This window comes from Trichechus manatus, unplaced genomic scaffold (assembly GCF_000243295.1).
Source record: "Trichechus manatus latirostris isolate Lorelei unplaced genomic scaffold, TriManLat1.0 scaffold00053, whole genome shotgun sequence".
Lineage (NCBI taxonomy): Eukaryota > Metazoa > Chordata > Mammalia > Sirenia > Trichechidae > Trichechus > Trichechus manatus.
Window position 1 is genome coordinate 8118629 of NW_004443989.1, and position 20373 is coordinate 8139001.

The window sequence follows — 20373 nt, forward strand, 5'->3', positions numbered from 1 at the left end:
TTTACTTATTCGGGGCTTCTTCCCTTTCCATATAAAGTTAATGATTAGTTTTTCCATCTCTTTGAAGAATGTTGTTGGTATTTGGATGGGGATTGCATTATATTTGTAAATTGCTTTGGGTAGAATTGACATTTTCACAATGTTGAGTCTGCCTAGCCATGTCTTTTGCTTCCTTTTCATCTAAAGATGCCCTTTTTTCCATTGCTTAATATTGCGCCTGAGTGAAATTAATATAACCCTTTTCCCAGTGTTGTAAATATAAGAAGATGTAAGCTCACAGTGTAAGTATTTCAGAAGATCATTTATAAATCCGTTTGGGACTCTGCTTATTTTCACTATTACCATCAATGTACAGTTTCTTTGTGGACTTTGCAAGTATATGCAAGTGTTACATGTAGGTGTTTCTGTTTTTAATGTGTGTTTACAGTCTTGGTAGATGTTGCTTAAGAGCTCTCCAGAAATACTTTCTCCTGTACATTCTTACCAACAGGGTGTAAGAATTTGTTGCCATTTATTTGCCTCTGCAGTAATAATGGGGAGTCCCTGGGTGGTGAAAATGATTAAGTGCTGGGCTGCTAACTGAAAGATCGGAGGTTCAGGTTCACCCAGCGGTGCCTTGGAAGAAAAGTCCGGTGATCTACTACTGAAAAATCATCCATTAAAAACCCTGTGGAGCACAGCTCTACTCTGACACACATGGGGTGGTCACTCAGAATTGACTGGATGGCAACTGGTTTGGTTTTGGTGTACAATAATAATGGATATTGCTCATTATTATAGTATTCAGTTACAGGTTATTTTTGAATCACATGTTTGGAACTTGTAAGTTACTAGACTGTAAGTTCCTTTAGAGCAGAGGAGCCACACTCTGCTTACCAGTTTGATCCCCAGTACTAATCACAGTACATCACGCTTAAAAACCTGTTGCTGTCAAGTCGATTCCAACTCATAGTGATCCTATAAGACAGAGTAACGCTCCATAGGGTTTCCAAGGCCTTTACAGAAGCAGAATGCCACATCTTTTTCCTGCACAGCGGCTGGTGAGTTTGATCCGCTGACCTTGCAGTTAGCAGCAGAGTGTGTAACCAGTGTGCCACCAGGGCTCCTTGCAGCACCCTTAGGCTGTAAATTGTATTGATTGAATGGATAAATAATTAGTGAGTGATTCTCTGTTGTTGAAATCTAGTCATACTGATTCTTGTCAATGACTTATTTCTTGAAGCTTCAGGGTGATTATGAACTGGTATCACCTGCCAGACTTATTTCCCTGTTACTTATACCAGTTATTTTTCCAAGAAGTCACATCCAGGATTCTGTGAAGTGAGGACCACAAGTAGGTTAACGTCTCTTTAACAATATGTGTATCTGGGCATTATGTTCCAGTGCATTTTTTTAATTAAAAAATTATATATTTATATAGATGTTTAAGATCATTATCAGGATCATTACCTTTTTTCTTCTTTGGATTTCCCTGCGTTCTCATTTGAACTGTGTTTTCTGCCTGCTTTTGGTATGTGTGGCAGAGAACACTGAAATGGAGGTAGTGGTATGAGTCAGCAGAAAGGTAAATGGAGCAACTGCAGACTTGTGAACCAAGCACAACTCTACTTTCTGAACTTGATGTAAAAGAAATCAACATGTTTCAGAATAAGCTTTATCAATTTCAGTGTTTTTTAACAATTAATGGAGAAGGTTAAGTAGTACTTTCTCTTATGTAATTGGAAAATTCTACCCCTGGAAATCTCTGTATGGTCACTCGATTGGTTTAGCTGAGAAGGGGTCTTGGGGATTCTGGCACAAATGTTTCATAGGATTGTTATGATGTATAGCATTTTTCCTGAAGGTGTATAGTTTGTGTATTTTTTGTGATCAGCGACTCTTATTTTTTACAGTATATTTTTGGAGATTTTAGCCCTGATGAGTTCAATCAATTCTTTGTGACGCCTCGTTCTTCAGTTGAGGTAAGACAAAGGTTTGTTTTAGTGAGTGTATGTGTAGATATCATTTATGGTTATGTTTCAGCTTTGACTTTTAAAACTTAAATTTAGTAATAAAGAATTCTAGTGTATAGAAAAGTACAGAGACTAAGATTTATCTATGATGATACATTTTCTTGTTTTTTGAATTAATTGCTGAATACCATTGACTGAATGTACTAGAGTATACTTACCTGTTTTCCTATGGAGGACCACCTAGGTCTTCAGTTTCACTGTCACAGTAACGTTGCAGTAAACCTATTTTGTCTTGTCTCCTCATGCTCCTCTGGGGACTTCTCCAGGATACATCCCAGGAGTGGAATTGCTGGGCTCCATAGTGAATGAGCATCTTTAGTTGTGTCAGAGACACCAGTGTGCCCTCTAAAGGGGTTTTTTAACAGTCTGTTTCCACCAATAGTGCATGCGAATTTTCTCACTTTCTTTTTTTAAAAAATCCTTCCTGATTCTCAGTATTAGCATACTTAAAATTTTTGTTAATCTGGTGGGTAATAAATGGATTCTCATGGTCTTAATTTACATTTCTCAGATTACTGACAGCTGAGCACTATTTTGTTAGTTTCATATGTTTATTGGGAATATAGAAGTCCTCTTCTGTGAATTACCTGAGCTTTGTTCCACGTCTAGTTTGTAGTCAAGTCGCTTACCTTTCTCTTACTGTATAAGGTTAATAATCTTTGCTTTTATATATTACAGGTATCTCTTCCTAGCCTGGGGACTTTTAAACTTCATATGTGATGCACTTAAATTTTCTTTTTTTGCTGGGTGTGGGGAGTACATTTTTTAAAGCATTTAATTATTTATTTTTAATTTCACTGTGGTTCAGGTGAAAGTTTATGGCTCAAGTTGGCTTCTCATTAAAAAATGTATACACCTATTGTTTTGTGACATTGGTTGCAATCCCCACAATGTGACAGCACTCTCCCCCTTCCCACCCTGGGTTCCCTATGTCCATTCGTCCACTTCCTGTCCGTTCCTGTCTTCTTGTCTTGCTTGTTTTATAGGCCTGTCTCATCTTTGTCAGAAAAGTGGGCTTCAGGAGTGGTTTCAGTTCTGCGTTAGCAGAGTGTCCAGGGCCATAGTCTTGAGGTGGGGGAAGTACATTTTTAACTTTAATGTCAGGTGTATCAATCTTTTTCTTCATGGTTTATTGATTTTTGGCTTTTAAAAAATATTTTGAAGAAATTCTTCCCCGTTCTGAAGTAATAAAGGCATTTGCCAGTTTTCTTCTAAAAGTTTTTAAGTTTTTGTTTTCACACTTCAGTGTGTAATGCAAATGAAATTGAGGTATTGATTTTTGTATGTGTGTAAGGTGGGGATCTAACCCTTCCCTCAGACTCTTCCCCGCCTCCCCCCATGGCAGTAGCAAGTTGTCCTGGCCTCATTTGTTGAGAACTCAATTCTTGGTTGAATTACCAGCCCTTCTTATGTAGCACATACCCATGTATGCCTGGATCTGGTTTTGGTCCCCTGTTCTGTGTACCTCTTGCTTTATCTCTGTGCCAGTACCACAGTTTAATTGCTATAGCTTTATAATAAATTTTCTGGTAGGATACACACTCTTTTCTTATTATTATTCACAGTTATTTTTGCTGTCCTTGATCCTTTTTTCTTTCATACAGATTTTATGATCAACATGTCAAGTTACATGAAAAACCCTATTGAAATTTTTATTAGAATAGCATTAAAATTATGGATTAGTTTGTTAGGTACATTAACATCTTTATGATAGTGAATTTTCCCAGACATGGTTGTGGTCTATGTCTCCATTTATTCAGATCTTCTTTCGTGTCTGCTTTGTGTGATTGTTTCTTTTTTAGTTTAAAAATAAATAAACTAATCTGGGAAATGTTTTCAGGCTTTTTTACATATGAAAACTGTAAAATTGCACTGAGAAGGGAAAAAGGGGAAGAAGTAATTGTATATCAAGTAAAATCTTAGTTAACTTTTAATAAAACCTAACTAGCCTGGTGGGTCCCTTAATTGATAAATAATAAATATACACAAGTACACATGTGCATGTGTAAACAGTGTTTATGTATGGCCTACTTTTATTTGGTAAAAAAAAAGGGACAGGGAGAGCTAACCCCTTAGGATAGGCGTCAAAAGGCCAAGATTGGGTCCGGCTGGGCCACTTTATGTGACCTTCACTTCTCTTCACCTTGGCTTCTTAAGTTCTAAAACTTCAGAGTTTTGGAGGTAGAATTAAATTAAATGAGAACATCTTGAAAACATTTAAGTTATAGAGATGTAAGAAGATTTATTCTTCTCTTTCACTTTAGGAAAAAGAAGGAAGTCAAAGAAAAAAACTTTTATCAGAATTCATTTTAGAAAATGAGTAAACTCATTTTACTCGTCTCATCTCCACCTATTGTGTTGTGCTCATTGATGTTAACAGTTATGATTTTAAGGATCTAAGAATCTAAACCAGGAAAAATTGAAAGTCTAATTAATATATTGCATTTCTTAAGGCAATAAAATATGTCTGTACACTTTAGAATTCCGTAGAGTAAGAGCTGAAGTTCATTGTTTCCTGATCAAAGAGTTATTTAGGTGGTATAACCACTGTGGAAAATGGTATGGCACTTCCTTAAAAAGCTAGAAATACCATATGATCCAGTAATCCCACTCCCTGGTATATATCATGGAGAAATAAGAGCCATAACTTGAGTAGACATACGCATACCATGTTCATTGCAGCATTATTCACAACAGCATAAAGATGGAAACAAACTAAGAGCCCATTGGTTGATGAATGGAGAAACAAACCGTGGTACATACACACAATGGAATACTACGCAATGTTAAAGAACAATGATGAACCCACGAAACATATCACAACATGGATGAACCTGGAGGACATTATGCTGAGTGAAATAAGTCAATCACAAAAGGGCAAATATGGCATGAGACCACTATCATAAAAAGTCAAGAAAAGGTTTGCATGCAGAAAGAAACATTCTTTGTTGGTTACCAGGGATGGGAGGGGAAAGGAGGGAAAATTACTAACTAGATAGTAGACACATAGTAACTTCGGTGAAGGAAAAGACAGTACAGGTTATGAGGGAAGTCAGCACAACATAACCAAGGCGAAGGAAGACACTGAGAGGTATGCAAGAGTAATAGGCAACAATGGTAAACACTATTACATGTATAATCTTGCAACAACAGTAATAACAGACAATAATTTATGAGTAGATACGTAGGCAGAAATGTAAGCATGGGTGTACACCCACAAGCATATACAGGCTTGGCAGTAGACATTTCTAAATACATATTTTTATATACTGCAAATATATCCATGTATATAATAGAACAGATGAAGCACAGTCATGAAAACTTCTTAGCCATAACCAAACACCTTGTGGGACTGAAGCACTGAACTTGAGGGCTTCGGACCATAGTCTTGGGGGACATCTAGGTCAATTGGCATAGCAAAGTCCATAAAGACAATATTCTGCATCATACCTTGGTAAGTAACAACTGGGGTTTTAAAAGATTGCAAGTGGCCATCTAAGATACAACTATTGGTCTCTTCCCATCCAGACCAAAGAAGAATGAAGAAAACCAAAGGCACAAGGAAACAGTTAGTCCAAAGGACTAACAGACCACATAACCACAGCCTCCACTAGCCTGAGACCAGAATTAGATGGTACCCGGGTACCGGTACGGACTGCTCTGACCAGGATCACAATAGAAGGTCTTGGACAGAGTGGAAGAAAAATGTAGAACAGGATTCAAATTCATAAAAAAAGACCAGCTTTACTCGTCTGAGAGAGACTGGAGGAACTCCTGAGGCTCTGGCCCTTAGACACCCTGTAAACTTGGAACCAAACCCGCTTCTGGAGATCACCTCTTAGCCAAACAATAGACAGGCCTATAAAGGGAACAGTAACATCTGTGAGGAAGATGTACCTCAGAACAATCAAACATACAAGACCGAAAGGGCAGCATTTGCCCAGAAGCAAAGTTCAGAAGGCAGGAAGGGGCAGGAAAGCTGGGCTAATGGAAATAGGGAACCTGGGGAGGAAGAGGGGAGAGTGGTGACACATTGAGGTGATTGCAACCAATGTAATGAAACAAAATGTGTATCAGTTGTTGAGTGGGAAACTAATTTGCTCTGTAAACTTTGACCTAACCCACAATAAAATGTTCAAAAAGAAAAAAAATTAGGACAAAAACAGATCCTATATTCCTCAAGCATAGCTGTTAATTGAGGTTGTCTGCTGTATACTCTGCTAATGATTCAAGTTTTAATTAATTTCTGTCTTTGAGTCACAGTAAAATTTGGTGGTACCTGCCAGAAGCATCACCATATACCTGTGATCTTAATGATGAAGGATTTAAAGAATGATAAAGCCCAATTTTTGTATTTTAGTTTTTCTCAAGTCTGTGCATGTATGTGGGGTGTGTATACATGTTTGTAAGTGTTAGAATAAAAACTTGGGTTTTTGTGTGATACGAAAGTAGAAAATACACCACAGTTCAGGCCTGAAGACCTGTGTTTGTTCCTGACTCTACCTCTTAAACAGGCTCAGTGGTCTTGGGCAGTTTCCTTAATCTCACTGCACCTTTGTTTTGTTTTGTTTTGAAAGATGGAGAATGCCCATTTACCACACAGAAATGTTGGGAAGTCAGCTAAATGCGTACTAAACGTTAGACCACATGAAGGATGTAGACTGGTAAAGTGAGACCAGACTTTTTATGGGCAGACATAATGGCTGTCACATCAAAATGAGTCCCAGCCTCAGAAATCTCCGTGTATCAGGGCTTATTCGGGTTTTGTGTTCTTATTTTTTCAGTATGCATTGGCGTTCAGAGTCTGACCGATGTTGTCCATCAGAATCACACAAGAGTCCAGTGATGCTCCTGCAAGAGGGAAATATAGCTTCTCTCACATGATAAGCCTGAGTTATTTTTCTCAGTGTTATAATTATTATAACTCAGTGGTCTGAATTATAATCTTATAATACAGTTAATAGTGCACTGGTTGTTTAACGGGTTGGCACATGGTTGGATTGATGGGTGAGTGAGTGAGTGATGTTATTGCACTTTATATAATCATTTGTCCTTTTATCTCTCTGGGAAAAAAGTTGCAACTCATACATGCACTATTCCTGCCATGTGCCTGTAGCATAAATTAGAATCCTAGCCCTATTCACATACTTTTTTTGGCCATTAGGAACTTGATAAAGCATTTTTTCTCCACTTGGGACCATGAACTGAAAAAGTGAAATTTAAGAATTGTAGAGTGTTGAACTGTAAAAGCATTCTACTCCTACAAAGGCGTCACTCCTCTCTGCTAAGAGCATTTTGTTTCTCTTTTAGTTAGTTTGAAAGTTTGTGCTGGCAAGATAGGATGGCCAGTAGTTTAACAGAATCAGAAGAAACAAGGTGATTTTTGTATGTGATCTTAATTATTATTATTATTATTTTTTAAATGTAACTGATATATTTACTAAAGCTGTCCTCTGGCTTATAAGCCTGGGTGATTTATAAATGAATTTCTCCAACTGGGAAAAATAGTCTATGGCATGTTTTGAACCCCAAATGTAATCATGTTATTGGTGTTCAAAAATAGAGGACGAATGCTCATTGTTCTTGAAAATTTCCAGAATCTTAACATTGGCGGCAGCACACACACCTCAACCAGTTACTGAATAAGCCAATGATAATAGAGTACAAGCTGTGAACGTGTGTGAGAGAGAGACTGTGTGTGTGTGTGTGAGACTCTGAAAGAGACTGAGTGTAAGAGAGTGTGTAAGAGAGTGTGAGAGGCTGTGTGTATAAGAGAGGCTGTGTGTGAGAGAGAGGCTCTGTGAGATGCTGCGTGTGTGAGAGACTATGAGAAAGACTGAGAAAGTTGTGCAAGAGACAGAGAGAGGCTCTGTGTGTGAGAGATGGGTGTGTGACAGAGACTGCGAGAGAGACTTGTAAGAGACTGTATGAGAGACTTGTGAGAGAGACTGTGTGTGTGAGAGACTGTACGAGAGTCTGTGTGAGAGAGACACTGTTATGAGGGACTCAGACTGCGTGGGTGTGGGTGTGTGAAGATGCAGATTTTAGACAGTTATTCTCAGAGGTCTGGTGTCTTAATGGGATTTCACAGGAAGGACTCAGGGTTCATGAGGGTATTTTAGACAGCCAGCAGAACAAAACAGCAGCACCGGAAAGAGACTTTAAAACATATAACTTCTCATCAAAAGGCCCAAGTATTGGCCTTCACACGACTGCAGTACTCTTTTCAGAGTAGTTAATTCTATTTTCTTCCTATCTAACGTAACTGGATTTTAGTGTTTTACATTGCTCACTTCACATTTATGTGGGTAGTTTTTTGTTTTTAAAATTTTTGCATTTTTCTTAAAATGAGCTATGTAGTTACAGAGGGAATTTTTAACAATTTTTACAGTTTTATTCTGCTGTGTGTTTATTATATCCAATGACCACAGACTCTGGGGGCATCTTACGATGGTGGAAGTTTGTTGAATAAAAGATGCCATATGCCTGTACAGCTTATATGTATATATTAAAAACCCGTTGCCATCTAGTTGATTCTGACTCATAGCGACCCTATAGGACAGAGTGGAACTGCTCCATAGGGGTTCCAAGGAGCAGCTGGTGGATTTGAACTGCTGACCTTTTGATTAGCAGCCGAACTCTTAACCACTGTGCCACCAGGGCTCCGTGTGTGTGCGCGCGCGCGCGCGCACGCGCGTGTGCTTGTGTGTGTAATGATTTCTGCTATGCCAGAACTCATTCCAGCATTTAGTAATTCCTGCAGTGAAGCTGTCTTACACAAGATTCGCAAATCAAGATAAGTTTTAAACACACAATATAAAATGACAACGTTGCCAAGAGCACGTACTCTAGAGTTGGAAGGTCTTATATGACGGGAGCTTGCCTCTATCACTTACTGACCATGAGACCTAGAACAAGTCGGCCTTGCGGTTTCATCTCTCAAATGCTTGTGATTACAGCACCCACCACCTGATTGTTGAGAGACAGGAGACACCCCGCCTGGCACATCCTAAACGTTCTTGATAGTCATCTTGGTATGCTTGACTTCCGACCTTTTCCAGTAGTTCTTTCAAATTGATGGGGTTTTCCTTATGCGTGTTGCTTGGTGAGCGGTTTGGGAGGGAGTTAAGTGAGTTGTATGATTCCTGTGGGTGAGTGGTTGCAAAGGGAGCATCACTGAAGTGTTTCGACAGCTCTCTGCTTTGAGTTAGGGGTTGAAATGGATGAGTGCTGAGGTCCCTTCTCAAACTTGTGAGTCTTCCCAGCCTGCCTCACTCTCTCAGGTCTGAAGAATTTCTTCAAAGTTCGCTTCCCCAAGCAGCAGAAGAGAGGTAGCATGGAGAGATTGGTTTTTGTGTGTTTTTCCTTCAACACAATGCCTTTAAAACAAATAGAATTATTTTGACATTAGAGGTTGATCTTTTGCAAAACTTTGTACTGATGAAACTGACTCAGAAAAAGAGATGGTTTCTTGATATGATTACAGTGATTATGTGTAAATATGATGAGTCAAAAAGTATTAAATACTTTTAGCACCTTAAAGTTGTATAGATTTCCATCACCAGGGGGCCCCCAAGGGTCATATTGACAGAAAAAGAATGTACTCTGTGTATTGGAGCTTGCTAAACAGTCCCTTGTGACTGCAGTGGGGCACAGACGTGAGTCAGGATTTTGGGGCACTTGGAGCTGCTGCGCTTACTGCCTTCACAGGCGTACCCTTTCTGCTCCATATTTTGTGCCAGCAGTAATTTCTGTTAGCATCTAGTGTGGGATTTTGTATGCTGAGTGGAAGGTCTTTGCACAACAGCTGCGCATCCAAGTGCAGCGCTCTGCTGCACAGGTGCTCTCCTTTCATGTCAGCGTGAGGAATGCTGTGGTGTGCCCCCAGGTGTAGAAATAGGGCCAGCTCTCAAGTCCTGAAGTTTTCAGTCCTTTTTAATCCCCTTGCTTTTTCTTAGCTTCCTGTTTGTTGTTAATTCTCTGCGCAGAGAACCTCCTGGTTTACTTGGAGAAATAAACTATTAATGCTTCTTTTGTTTTGCCTTCAGGTAATAGTAATCTGTCCACTTATTACCCCTGCCCATCCTAAACTTCCTCATCCCAGCCAGATACATCTATCCGAAAGAGTCCTAACTCTTAAATAAGTATTATGGAACAGCTAGGAAGAGGCAGAAATTTGGGATATTGATAATATCTTCCTGCTTTTTGCAAAGAGGTCAGACAGTTGCCATTTTGCCTTTCTCTCTTCCAAGCAAGGAATGTGATTTCTATCATTAATTCTGTTATTTAAGGCGTGTTAAAAATGGAGATGGTTCCCGGGTTTTTTCTTCCCAGTGGGCTTTGCTATGCTCTGGCCATAGGCCTGGTCCCAACCACAGCTAGCTGTGCTGCAATTATGGGGATAAGAAACAAGAAATGCTGCTGGGTCAGTAAGAGTCGGCCTTAATTAGTGGGAAACAAAGTGTCTGTTATTTATGGTTAGTCACTAATGTCATTATGTGAATAGAATAGTGATAATCATTTTATTGTAGCTGATTTACGTATCGACTGGAATCCGTTTTGATTTTTTTTTTTTTTTTTGCCTTTTGGATCTGTTTAATAACAGTAAATATTTGAAAGCATTTTTTTTCTTCAAGTGAAAATGATTTATATTTTACTGATTCCACGTGTTTGACCTTGATAAAAAGTATTGTCACAAGAAGTTGCATTCCTAATTTTAATGAAATACTGCATTAATGAAGTCAGATTATTGGGCTTTAACCTTTTGTTGAATTAAAATTTGTTTTCCACTTCCACGTGCAGCTTCCTCCATACAGTGGAACAGTTTTGTGTGGCACAGAGGCTGCAGATGAACTACCCGATGGTAAGCTAGTTCTCTACTTTTTTTCTCCAAAGTGGGTTCTACTGTAATGTGCTGGGTGGGCAGGCTACCCTGGAAACGTTGTTTTCCCATTGCTCATACCTTTGAATAAACTTTTACTTACTCACAGCTGGATGTTTTTGCTGTCAACTATAGCAGATTTCATCACTGAATCACTTTGGCGAGTAAGTTAGTTTCTTCGGTGCTTCAGAGTGACAAATGTTTAAGGTTTAGTTCAGGAAATAGTTGCTAAATTCTTTTTTTTTTTTTTCCCTTAACAGTTCTCAATACCACGGGTATGTGATTTTTCATAACCGTATGCTTTTTTGTAAAAATTCTGAAGTGAGCTTTCTTGTCTCTTATTGCTGAATCTAGTGGGTGCAGAGCTTTCTAGTCTCTGAACATGTTTTCTTTGTACTTACTGCTAAGTGGCAACTTGGCTCAGTTTTTTTTTGGAGTTTACATTCATGTCCCGATCTGTCACTAATTCTCTTAGGAATTCGGGTAACCTCTTCACCTCCTGGCTTGTTACTTTTTTGTCTCTGTTACAGACACTGAGCTGATTATAGAGATTGGATTTTGGATTTTTTAAGTACCAGGTGTTCAAATAACAGCAGAGTCATTTAATTACTGCAGGCTGCCGTTAACGCTGCTTGAATCTACCCAGACCACTTTTCGGTCTGGATCACTATACTTTTAAGATGCTTGCTGGCCTCTGAGAAGCTGAAAGCCCGACATTTCTTCACGAGCAAAGGATATGGATGCCCGGTTTAGTGAGCATGGTCAGACCTATGAAAAATGTTTTAATTATTAGAAGTTTTATAAGAAACCATGATATGAGAGACCAGAAGGAAAAGAGCAGCTCTAATAGTAGCTTAGGACAAGTAATAAAATAAAGACAACGCAGCTCTGGGGACCCAGCAGCACTTGCCAGGCTGTGCAGCCTCCTGAACTGCTTTTTTACGTGCTGCCATCTTGGACTTCGTGAATCTGGACCACCAAGAGTGCCTTCTGCCTCGGCATTGCCTAGCACTGTACTCTGCACATAGTAAGCATGCTGCTAATGCCTATCAAATGTTTAGAATATGTCACTGTTTTTCCTTTCATATTACTCCTTTCTTTCTAATCCATTTCTTTCTTAAGTTCTTTTTATGGCCTCACCACCCTCCCAGTGGCTTAAGTTAGCCATCTGAGGCCCCACTAACTCCTCCTTGCAGCCTCCAACCCCGTGGTGTTCTAACCCCACACTCCCTCTCTAGCCCATTTCCTGTTCTCCTTTTGCACAGCTGCTTACTTAGTTCCAGGCCACCGTCCCTTTTCACTTCTTGCTTCATGGCTCTTTTCCCCATCTCTGCTGCCTGCCCTCTAGTCCATCTTATATTCTGCTGAAAACACAACTAGACTCTTGCCACCTGCTTGCACTGTTAGTGACAGACAGGCCAGTTTAAAGGCCCCCTCTTCTCTGGAGCCTTTTCTGTTCTCCTATGTTTCCATTTCTCTACTAGTGTCTATGGCAGTACACAGAACGAGTCTGTACCCTGAGGCTGGGTTCAGCTGTTGATGTCAGGGCCATCATTTATTCATCTGTGTGTGTCTAGCAGCTGCACAGTGTAGTGTCAGTGTGTTTGTAGGATGAATGATTTAGAATGATTTACCCTTCTACCTCCCACCACAGCCAGCTCCACCAAGCTACTTGCAGGCTCCTCAGTATGGCACACACTTGTATACCACTGCCTTTTTCGGTCAGTTCCTAAAGCTTGAAATGTCGACCCCCACCCTGCCCATTCTTCCAGTTCCACAGATCTCTCTATAGCTCCTGATTGAAATTGGTCATTTTCTTCTGTGTCCTGAAGCACTTTCTGTATGAAGCTGTTGAGGGCCCTCTCTCACCCACCCTGTATATCATCATCTTCAGCGTCTTCATCATCTTATGCTGCTGTAATAGAAATACCGCAAGTGGATGGCTTTAACAAAGAGAAATTTATTTCCTCTCAGTCTAGGAGGCTAGAAATCCAAATTCAGGGTGCCAGCTCCAGAGGTAGGCTTTCTCTCTCTGTTGACTCTGGGGCACAGTCCTTGTCATCAGTCTTCCATGGTCAAGGAGCTTCTCAGTACAGGGACCTCAGGTCCAAAGGACACACTCCCCTCCTCGTTCTGCGTTCTTGATGGTATGAGGTCTCCTGTCTCTCAGCTCTGCTTGCTTCTGTTTTATATCTCAAAATAGATTAACTTAAGACACAGTCTAGTCTTGTAGATTGAATCCTGCCTCATTAACATAACTGCCTCTAATCCTGCCTCATTAGCATCATAGAGGTAGGATTTACACATAAGAAAATCACATCAGATAACAAAATGGTGGATAGTCATGCAGTACTGGGAATCATGGTCTAGCCAAGTTGACACACATTTTTGGGGGGCACAATTCAATCCATAACACTCAGGGTCTGTGGTTTTGTCCCTCTAGTAGATGTAAACTTCTTGATGACAGGGACCTGCCCCCGTTAGCTGCTGTGTCCCTCTTGTGACTAATACATTAACAGTGCCCTGCATGTATGGTGAATGCTGCATAATCACTGAATTGACTTGCTAAGACCTAACTGGAGAAATCAGTTGAAGAAGCCATGTAAGCAGTCATTCTCAAACAGCAGTGGGCATGAGCATCACCTGGGTGCCTCTGGACATTGCTGACTTTGGGACCCTGTCCAGGCACCCCAGTCATTGTGCTGCATGTGCTATAACGAGCCAACTTGGAGAAATGCTATGTGAAGATATCCTTGTTTTGTCTAAGCTAGTTCTTCATCCCCCAGCAAACCCATTACCTGCATGACCTGAGTGTTAAGTTAACATTTCCCCAGTATGTTGACTGGGTTATTTAAAATGTGAGTTTTGCAGGCCTTCCATCACTCCTCCAGCCTGACAAGTTGGGCTTGATCCTGCCTCTCTGGCATGCAGTGCGCACACGTGTCCATTGTGCCTGGGACACAATAGGAAAGGACCGCTTCCAGTGATGTGGTCAAACACTGTACTGGGCACTGTTTCAATAATAACCTTAGTATAATGAAATAGTTCCGTTAATGTCACGTCACATCCTAGAATGTTTTATACCATGTTAAGGTTAAGAATTGAAGTGCAGAGCACTGTGTCTATTGGAAATAACCAAGATCTTGCACAGCCTGCATGACACACTACATACTAATTTTTAATGTGATCTCACAACCTGCACCATAGCTATCGTCTCCAAAGGGGAGCCTTCCCTGTGTAGTAGTCTTCACTTCTTCAGGTATGTTCATATCAATCCATGTAATAGTACATCCTTGAAACATGGAATAATAGGTGATGCCTGGAAGCAAAATGGACAGTCAGCCTCTAGATACAATAATAAATTCTTTTTTCTTTGGGAGTTCTTTTCAGAAAAAGGGAAACAAAGTACACAGTCAGTGCTCAGTGGGCAAAGGAATCAAGATGTCGTATCAGTGGTTTTCTTTGTAAACTTGCTGTTAGGTATACTTAGGTATACAGTGTTCTTTTTTCAGGAACTTTTGTTGCTGGGCAGAAGTATTCCCCCAGTCTCCCAGTGAGGGAGGTGTGATACCAAGCACAAATGAACCATCAGGTGATCTATGTTTAGTCCCTGTCCCTGTCCTGCCTCTAATGTGCTTATGACTGCCCCCTCTCTGAATCTTTTTTTCTCCTTCTGGAAAAAGACTTCTAAAGGTCCTTCCATAAATATATTCAAATATAAGTAATTGTAATAGAACACAATTATTTTGGTATTATGATCTTTTTTCTTTATATGTGTGCCTTGGGAAAAAAATCAGCCTTACACTAAAGTTTAAAGCAAGTTCATAGTGCAGGAGAGCTTCAGTCTTACGCATTAAAAAATGAATGATAAGGCATGTGTCCTCCTTCATCAACTTCAAAGTCGTAACTATAGAAGATGACCTTGATGCTCCATGTCTTTTGAAAGACACGTAATTCAGAGGTATGAAATGTAAAAAATACACCTTAGAGTGGATGACTTATGCAGATTGTGCCAATTGGGAAGAAGTATTGATGGGTTTCAAAGAGATATTTAGAAGGTCGTAGTCCTAACTTTATCTCTTTTGTGGAAGTACCTTGCACTGCCAATGAATTCATTTAGGGGACATGTACATACCTTTCCCACTCACAGACTTCATTAGGTTATAAGTGGGGCAGCCAACAGGTGACTAATTTGAAGGGTGCCTCTGAGTCATTCTTTGTGTAGTTCATCTTTTTGGGATTTTTAAAAACTAAAGAAGCCTAATTGTAAAGATCTGATTGAGGAGCCACCTTAGGTGGTCACGATCCTCGACCCTGCATCTAGTTGCCATGGAGAGGTGGGCTGCAGCCATCTTAAGCGGAGGAATGTGTCAGTCTGCACCCCTCTCCTCTCCGTCCAGTTGTAGTGGTTGAATGCCTGTAGCATTTGAAAGTTTGCTGGGAAAGTTGAGTGAAACATTCTACAGTAAACCATTGACCTTTGAAACTATTGATTAGAGTTTAATTCCATGAATAAAAGTTCATACTCAGTCCTCAGTTTGCAAGGAAGGTATTCCCGAAGATTTGACTACTTTACCTCCTCTCCCTGCCGGTTTCCAACTCTGTAGACGAACAGTACCACACTTAGCTTCACGTTCACAGTCAAAAGAAGTTACCTGCAAGATTCATTTCTTATGGCTTTACCTTTCTTTCCCGTCTTTGGAGGAGTTTGTGGGGATAAGATATATGTGTATGTATTTTAAAGAAATAATTTCTATCTGGTGTCTGTGGGACCATGCTTAAAGTGTTTTACAGAAGTAGGTAAAACTTGGCACCTTGAGAAGTTTCCTTATTATGCAGACTTGACATTAAATCTTGTAAACTTTGTAAAGATTAATTGGCACTAGTCAGAAAAATAAGTATGTAGCTTTCTTTAAAAACATTTTAATTTCACTTTAATTTCACTCTTGTCATAAATTCGAGACATGCAGATGAGCATTATAATGAAACATTGTTCCTGTTTAGTATATTTTGAAGTGAAATATGGGGAAGGATTTGTTTAGTCTTTAAATCTACTAAATAGCATTTAAATTTTCTTAAATAGATTAAGTAGAATTCAGATTTTAATCATTAAATAGTAGATATTTAAAAGCAATTTTAAAAAACTAAAGCAAGTTCACAGTGCAGATGTTTCTGAATTTTTTTCCAGATGAAACTGACATGCTTTAAGTGACTACAGGACTTGATTATGCCAAAAAAAAAAATTTATTAATACAGATCTTTTAAAAAGCAACATCTTCCAGTTTTTAATTAAATATAGCAAAGATTTCTAAGTCCCTAAGTTAGTCATTGTGATTTTATTTTTTTAGTTGTCAAAATACATATTCCCTAGTCTCAGGCATCACGTAAACCATTAAAGTCAGATTCCATTATGGGGTATTTTTATTTTTTTATTGTACTTCAGGTGAAGGTTTATAGAAAAATAGTTTCTCATTAAACAGTCAGTACACATATTGTTTTATGACATTGGTTGACAACCCCACAACATGTCAACTCTCTCCCTTCTCGACCTTTTTTTTTTTGGTGAAAATATACATAGCCAAAGATACACCATCCGTTTCAAAAATTTCTACATGCACAGTTCAGTGACATTGATTACGTTCCTCCAGTTGTACTTCCATTCTCACTTTAAATGAAGGTTTACAGAACAAAATAGTTTCCTGTTAAACAGTACACGTGTTGCCCTATGACAATGGTTAAGAACCCCACTACATGTAACACTGTCCTTACTCAACCTTGGGTTCCCTGTCACTAGCTTTCCTGTCCCCTTCTGCCTTCTAGTCCTTGGCCCTGGACTGCTGTACCTCATTAGTCCCGTTTTGTTATATGGGGCTGTCCCATTGCGGGGTATTTTTAAATGGCAAAATGCTATTTTATTTTTATTATAATTTCATTCTAGTTTATACCTTCTGAAAGTTTTCCTTAGCTCCCCGGATAAGTATAGGATTCTATTTTTTGTAACCCCAGATATAAAATTTTACAGTTTTTTTTTATTTTCAGCAAGTTATTTATTTCTTCAGCACAGAAATAAAATATGCCATAGCTTTTTTAATTAAGAATAGAAGATTTCAGTTTTTAAAAACAAATGAGTAATTATTAATACTTTCATAGTTTGTATATCTATGGGCTTAACTAATGAGATATTTACTGATTGCTTTCTATCTATGCAGGACAAGAATATCAGAGAATTGAGTTTGGAGTTAATGAAGTGATTGAACCCAGTGACACTTTGCCGGGAACCCCTAGCTACAGTATTTCAAGCACGTTGAACCCTCAGGCACCGGAATTTATTCTTGGTTGTACAACTTCCAAAAAGATCCCCGATGACCTGGACAAAGAAGCAAACTACAGCTCCATTGAATACCAGTACCCAGGCTCTCCCCTTGCTTTGGATACTAGTTCTAATGTGGAGGCAGAAGTTTTAGAAAATGATGGTGTCTCAGGTGGTCTTGGACAAAGGGAACGGAAAAAGAAGAAAAAACGGCCACCTGGATATTACAGTTACTTGAAAGACGGCAGCGATGGTAGCATTTCCACAGACACCCTGGTCAACGGCCATGCCCATCCGGCAGTCCCGAACAATGTAAGCACAGAGGACGCAGAATTCATGGGTGATATGCCCCCATCAGCCGCACCCAGGACTTGTAACAGCCCTGAGAACTCCCTGGACTTTGTCAGTGACTCTCTGCCTGACAGGCCTTTCCCCAGAGCACTGGACAGTCATGCCAGGACTGCAGGGCAGCCTGAGTTGTGCCACCTGACCAATTTTGAACAGGCCTGCCTCTCTGCAGACGCTGGCGGGGATGGCCTGTTAAGGACAGCTGTGGCTCAACCGTATGTTGGTACTGATACTACTGAGAACCTTGGAGTTGCTAATGGACAAATACTTGAATCCTCAGATGAGGGCCCAGCTGCCAACGGGGTGGAGTTGCACATGGAAAGCACAGACTCGGAGCCTGCTCAACCCCAGAGTGTTTCACCCCCTGCTGATCTCGTGGCCTCGGCAGCAGGCTCTGCTCCCACCAGTCAGCCTGCTAAGTCATGGGCTAATCTTTTCCATGATTCCAAGCCCTCTTCTTCCTCGCCCATGGCTTATGTGGAAACTAAGTATTCCCCTCCTGCCACATCCCCCTTGGTCTCTGAAAAGCAGGTTGAAGTCAAAGAAGGGCTTGTTCCAGTTTCAGAGGATCCTGTAGCCATAAAGATTGCAGGTATAGTTAAAAAGATACACATAGAAAGTGAAGACAGGAACAGATCTCATCCACTGTTCAGTGAGAATTTTAAAACTGTTTGGGCTTATCAACTATGGTGGTATAGTGTTACCAATAGCCATAGTAGATTCCCTGTCTATTAATAGGAATTTCTGAAGAATGCCTCTGTCTTAAATGTTATCTGAAAGCAAAACAATATATTTAGGCAAAGTGGAGGGGGGATTCAATCATATTTTTTATGTTAAGTGAAAAATCTGTCTTCTGCTGGCTCTTTTCTATAGACAGATTACATTTCCTCTGATCAGTAGTTGTGCTCCATTGTGTGAATGTATAATGCACGTGTCATATCTGGGTGACAACTGTTATATACCTTTGGTGTGATAAACCCTGGTTTGTACCCACTCTGCATTGTTTCTTTTTCATATTTATTAAGACATGAGAAAGCATTTTGTGAATTACCTAGAATTTTTTCCTTTTAATGACCGTTTTGGATTGAGTAGATGGATTTTATTCAGTTTTTTGCAACACCAAGGTTAGCTTTTGACAGGAAAAGAAAAATTCCAAAAGAGTTTAGCCCAGAGTTAACATTTTATTTTTAAAGTGCTAGAGCTCTGAAATAGGACCGATTCACAGTAAAATGATACAGCTTCATAATTCACAGGTTGTTTTATAAGCTAAACTTCAAATAAGAAGCCAAAAATACAGAGGAGTGTGTATGTCTATACAGGTAGTCCCTGATGTGACATATTCGAATTGTGACGAACTGCACTTAACAATAGTTTTTTTTTTTGTACATCCTACCATTAGTAATATGTACTACATACAGTGTTGCAGTGCATAATGTGGGTAATTTGCTGATGTTGTCATTCTCCTATGTTTACTCAAAGATCAGATTTATAAAGATACTGATAATTAAAAGGCAATAATAATAACAACTTTAAAAAAAAATGAAGAGGTGTTTGACTTACATCAGAACCAATTTATGTCATCGGAATGGAACCCCATCGAAAGCCTTGGACTACCTGTACGTAGCTAAGAATCATGAGCTATTTTTTCAGGTTTGAGTCTACTGAGAAGTTTAGTAGCCGACTCTTCAGCTTCTTGTTCCATTAGCCCAGTTAAGATAAGTTATGTCATTGAATTGTTAGACTTTCTGTAATATTTTCTGAATTACCATTTTGGAGCACCTGACAGCATTTATCACCAGGATCTGGATGAGTGTGGTAACAGGCAGCAAAGTGTTCACCCTTTTATGAATGGTTAGAATGCCATCAAAAAGATTTAAAATATATTATTTTGATAGCAGTAGGATGACAGCAAGAAACACTTTTTAGAAAAACATACATTTTATTCTTTATGCCCTGGTGGTACAGTGGTTGAGAGCTACAGTGAGCTACGGCTGCTAACCAAAAAGGTCAGCAATTTGAACCCACCAGTCACTCCTTGGAAACCCTATGAGGCATTTCTACTCTGTACTATAGGGTCACTGTGAGTTGGAACTGACTCAGGGAACCCCAACAACAGCAATACAAAGTATGTTAATTTGAATAATCTTGGTGTTCTGGCATTCTTTTAAGGCAAGAAAATAGTTGATAGGCCAACTAGCATCACTCTGGACTTTATACATTTTTTAAAAGCCAATTTCTTTATTTTAGAATGTGTTCATTGCAGTGGACAGCTATCACAGTTAGGATTAAACAGTGTAAACCTCTGTATAGATAAATAAAAGTTTATTTTTAACCTAAAAGAACATGATGGGGTGCTTCTTAAAATGTACATTCTAAGTTCAAAGTCATGAAAGCATTGTAATTATGTAATTCTGTTCCTAAAAATTACTTCACAAGGGAAAATCTCCCATCCCTGGGAAATTCTCTCAAATCCCTATTTAAAACAAGAAGAGCTTCATTTTAAGTGTTTTCTCAACATAGTAGCCATAGCCACATGACTCTGAAAGTGGTTTGATACATAGTTTGCTGTGTTCTACCTATGTTAAAATGTAATTGTTCAACTGCTTTGTGAAAGATTCTGATGGTAGGGGACTCTTAATGTAGGAGAGCATTGCTACAAATTGTCCAAGTAATTATTTTTGAATTGGTGTATTGTATACCTACCCAGCAGATTTATTTTCTTAATACTGTTTTGATTAGGCCAGTTATAAAGATGTTTTAATTATCTGAGCAAAAATGTAGTTCCTTTTAAAATATTTATTTTTAGCCTTGATTGTCGAACC

The 20373-nt window shown here is 39.3% G+C and overlaps 1 protein-coding gene across 3 annotated transcripts in view; it reads left to right on the forward strand.

Moving 5' to 3' along the window:
- USP10 (ubiquitin specific peptidase 10) overlaps positions 1-20373 on the forward strand; it is a 66793-nt gene that overhangs the window by 22207 nt on the left and 24213 nt on the right. For 2 of the 3 annotated variants that reach the window (XM_004377733.1, XM_023732541.1), the window contains exons 2-4: positions 1893-1961; positions 10815-10875; positions 17103-18143. In XM_004377733.1, coding sequence (XP_004377790.1) covers positions 1893-1961; positions 10815-10875; positions 17103-18143 — 1171 coding nt within the window. The remainder of the gene's footprint in view (positions 1-1892; positions 1962-10814; positions 10876-17102; positions 18144-20373) is intronic. The other variant, XM_023732542.1, reaches the window with a different exon arrangement.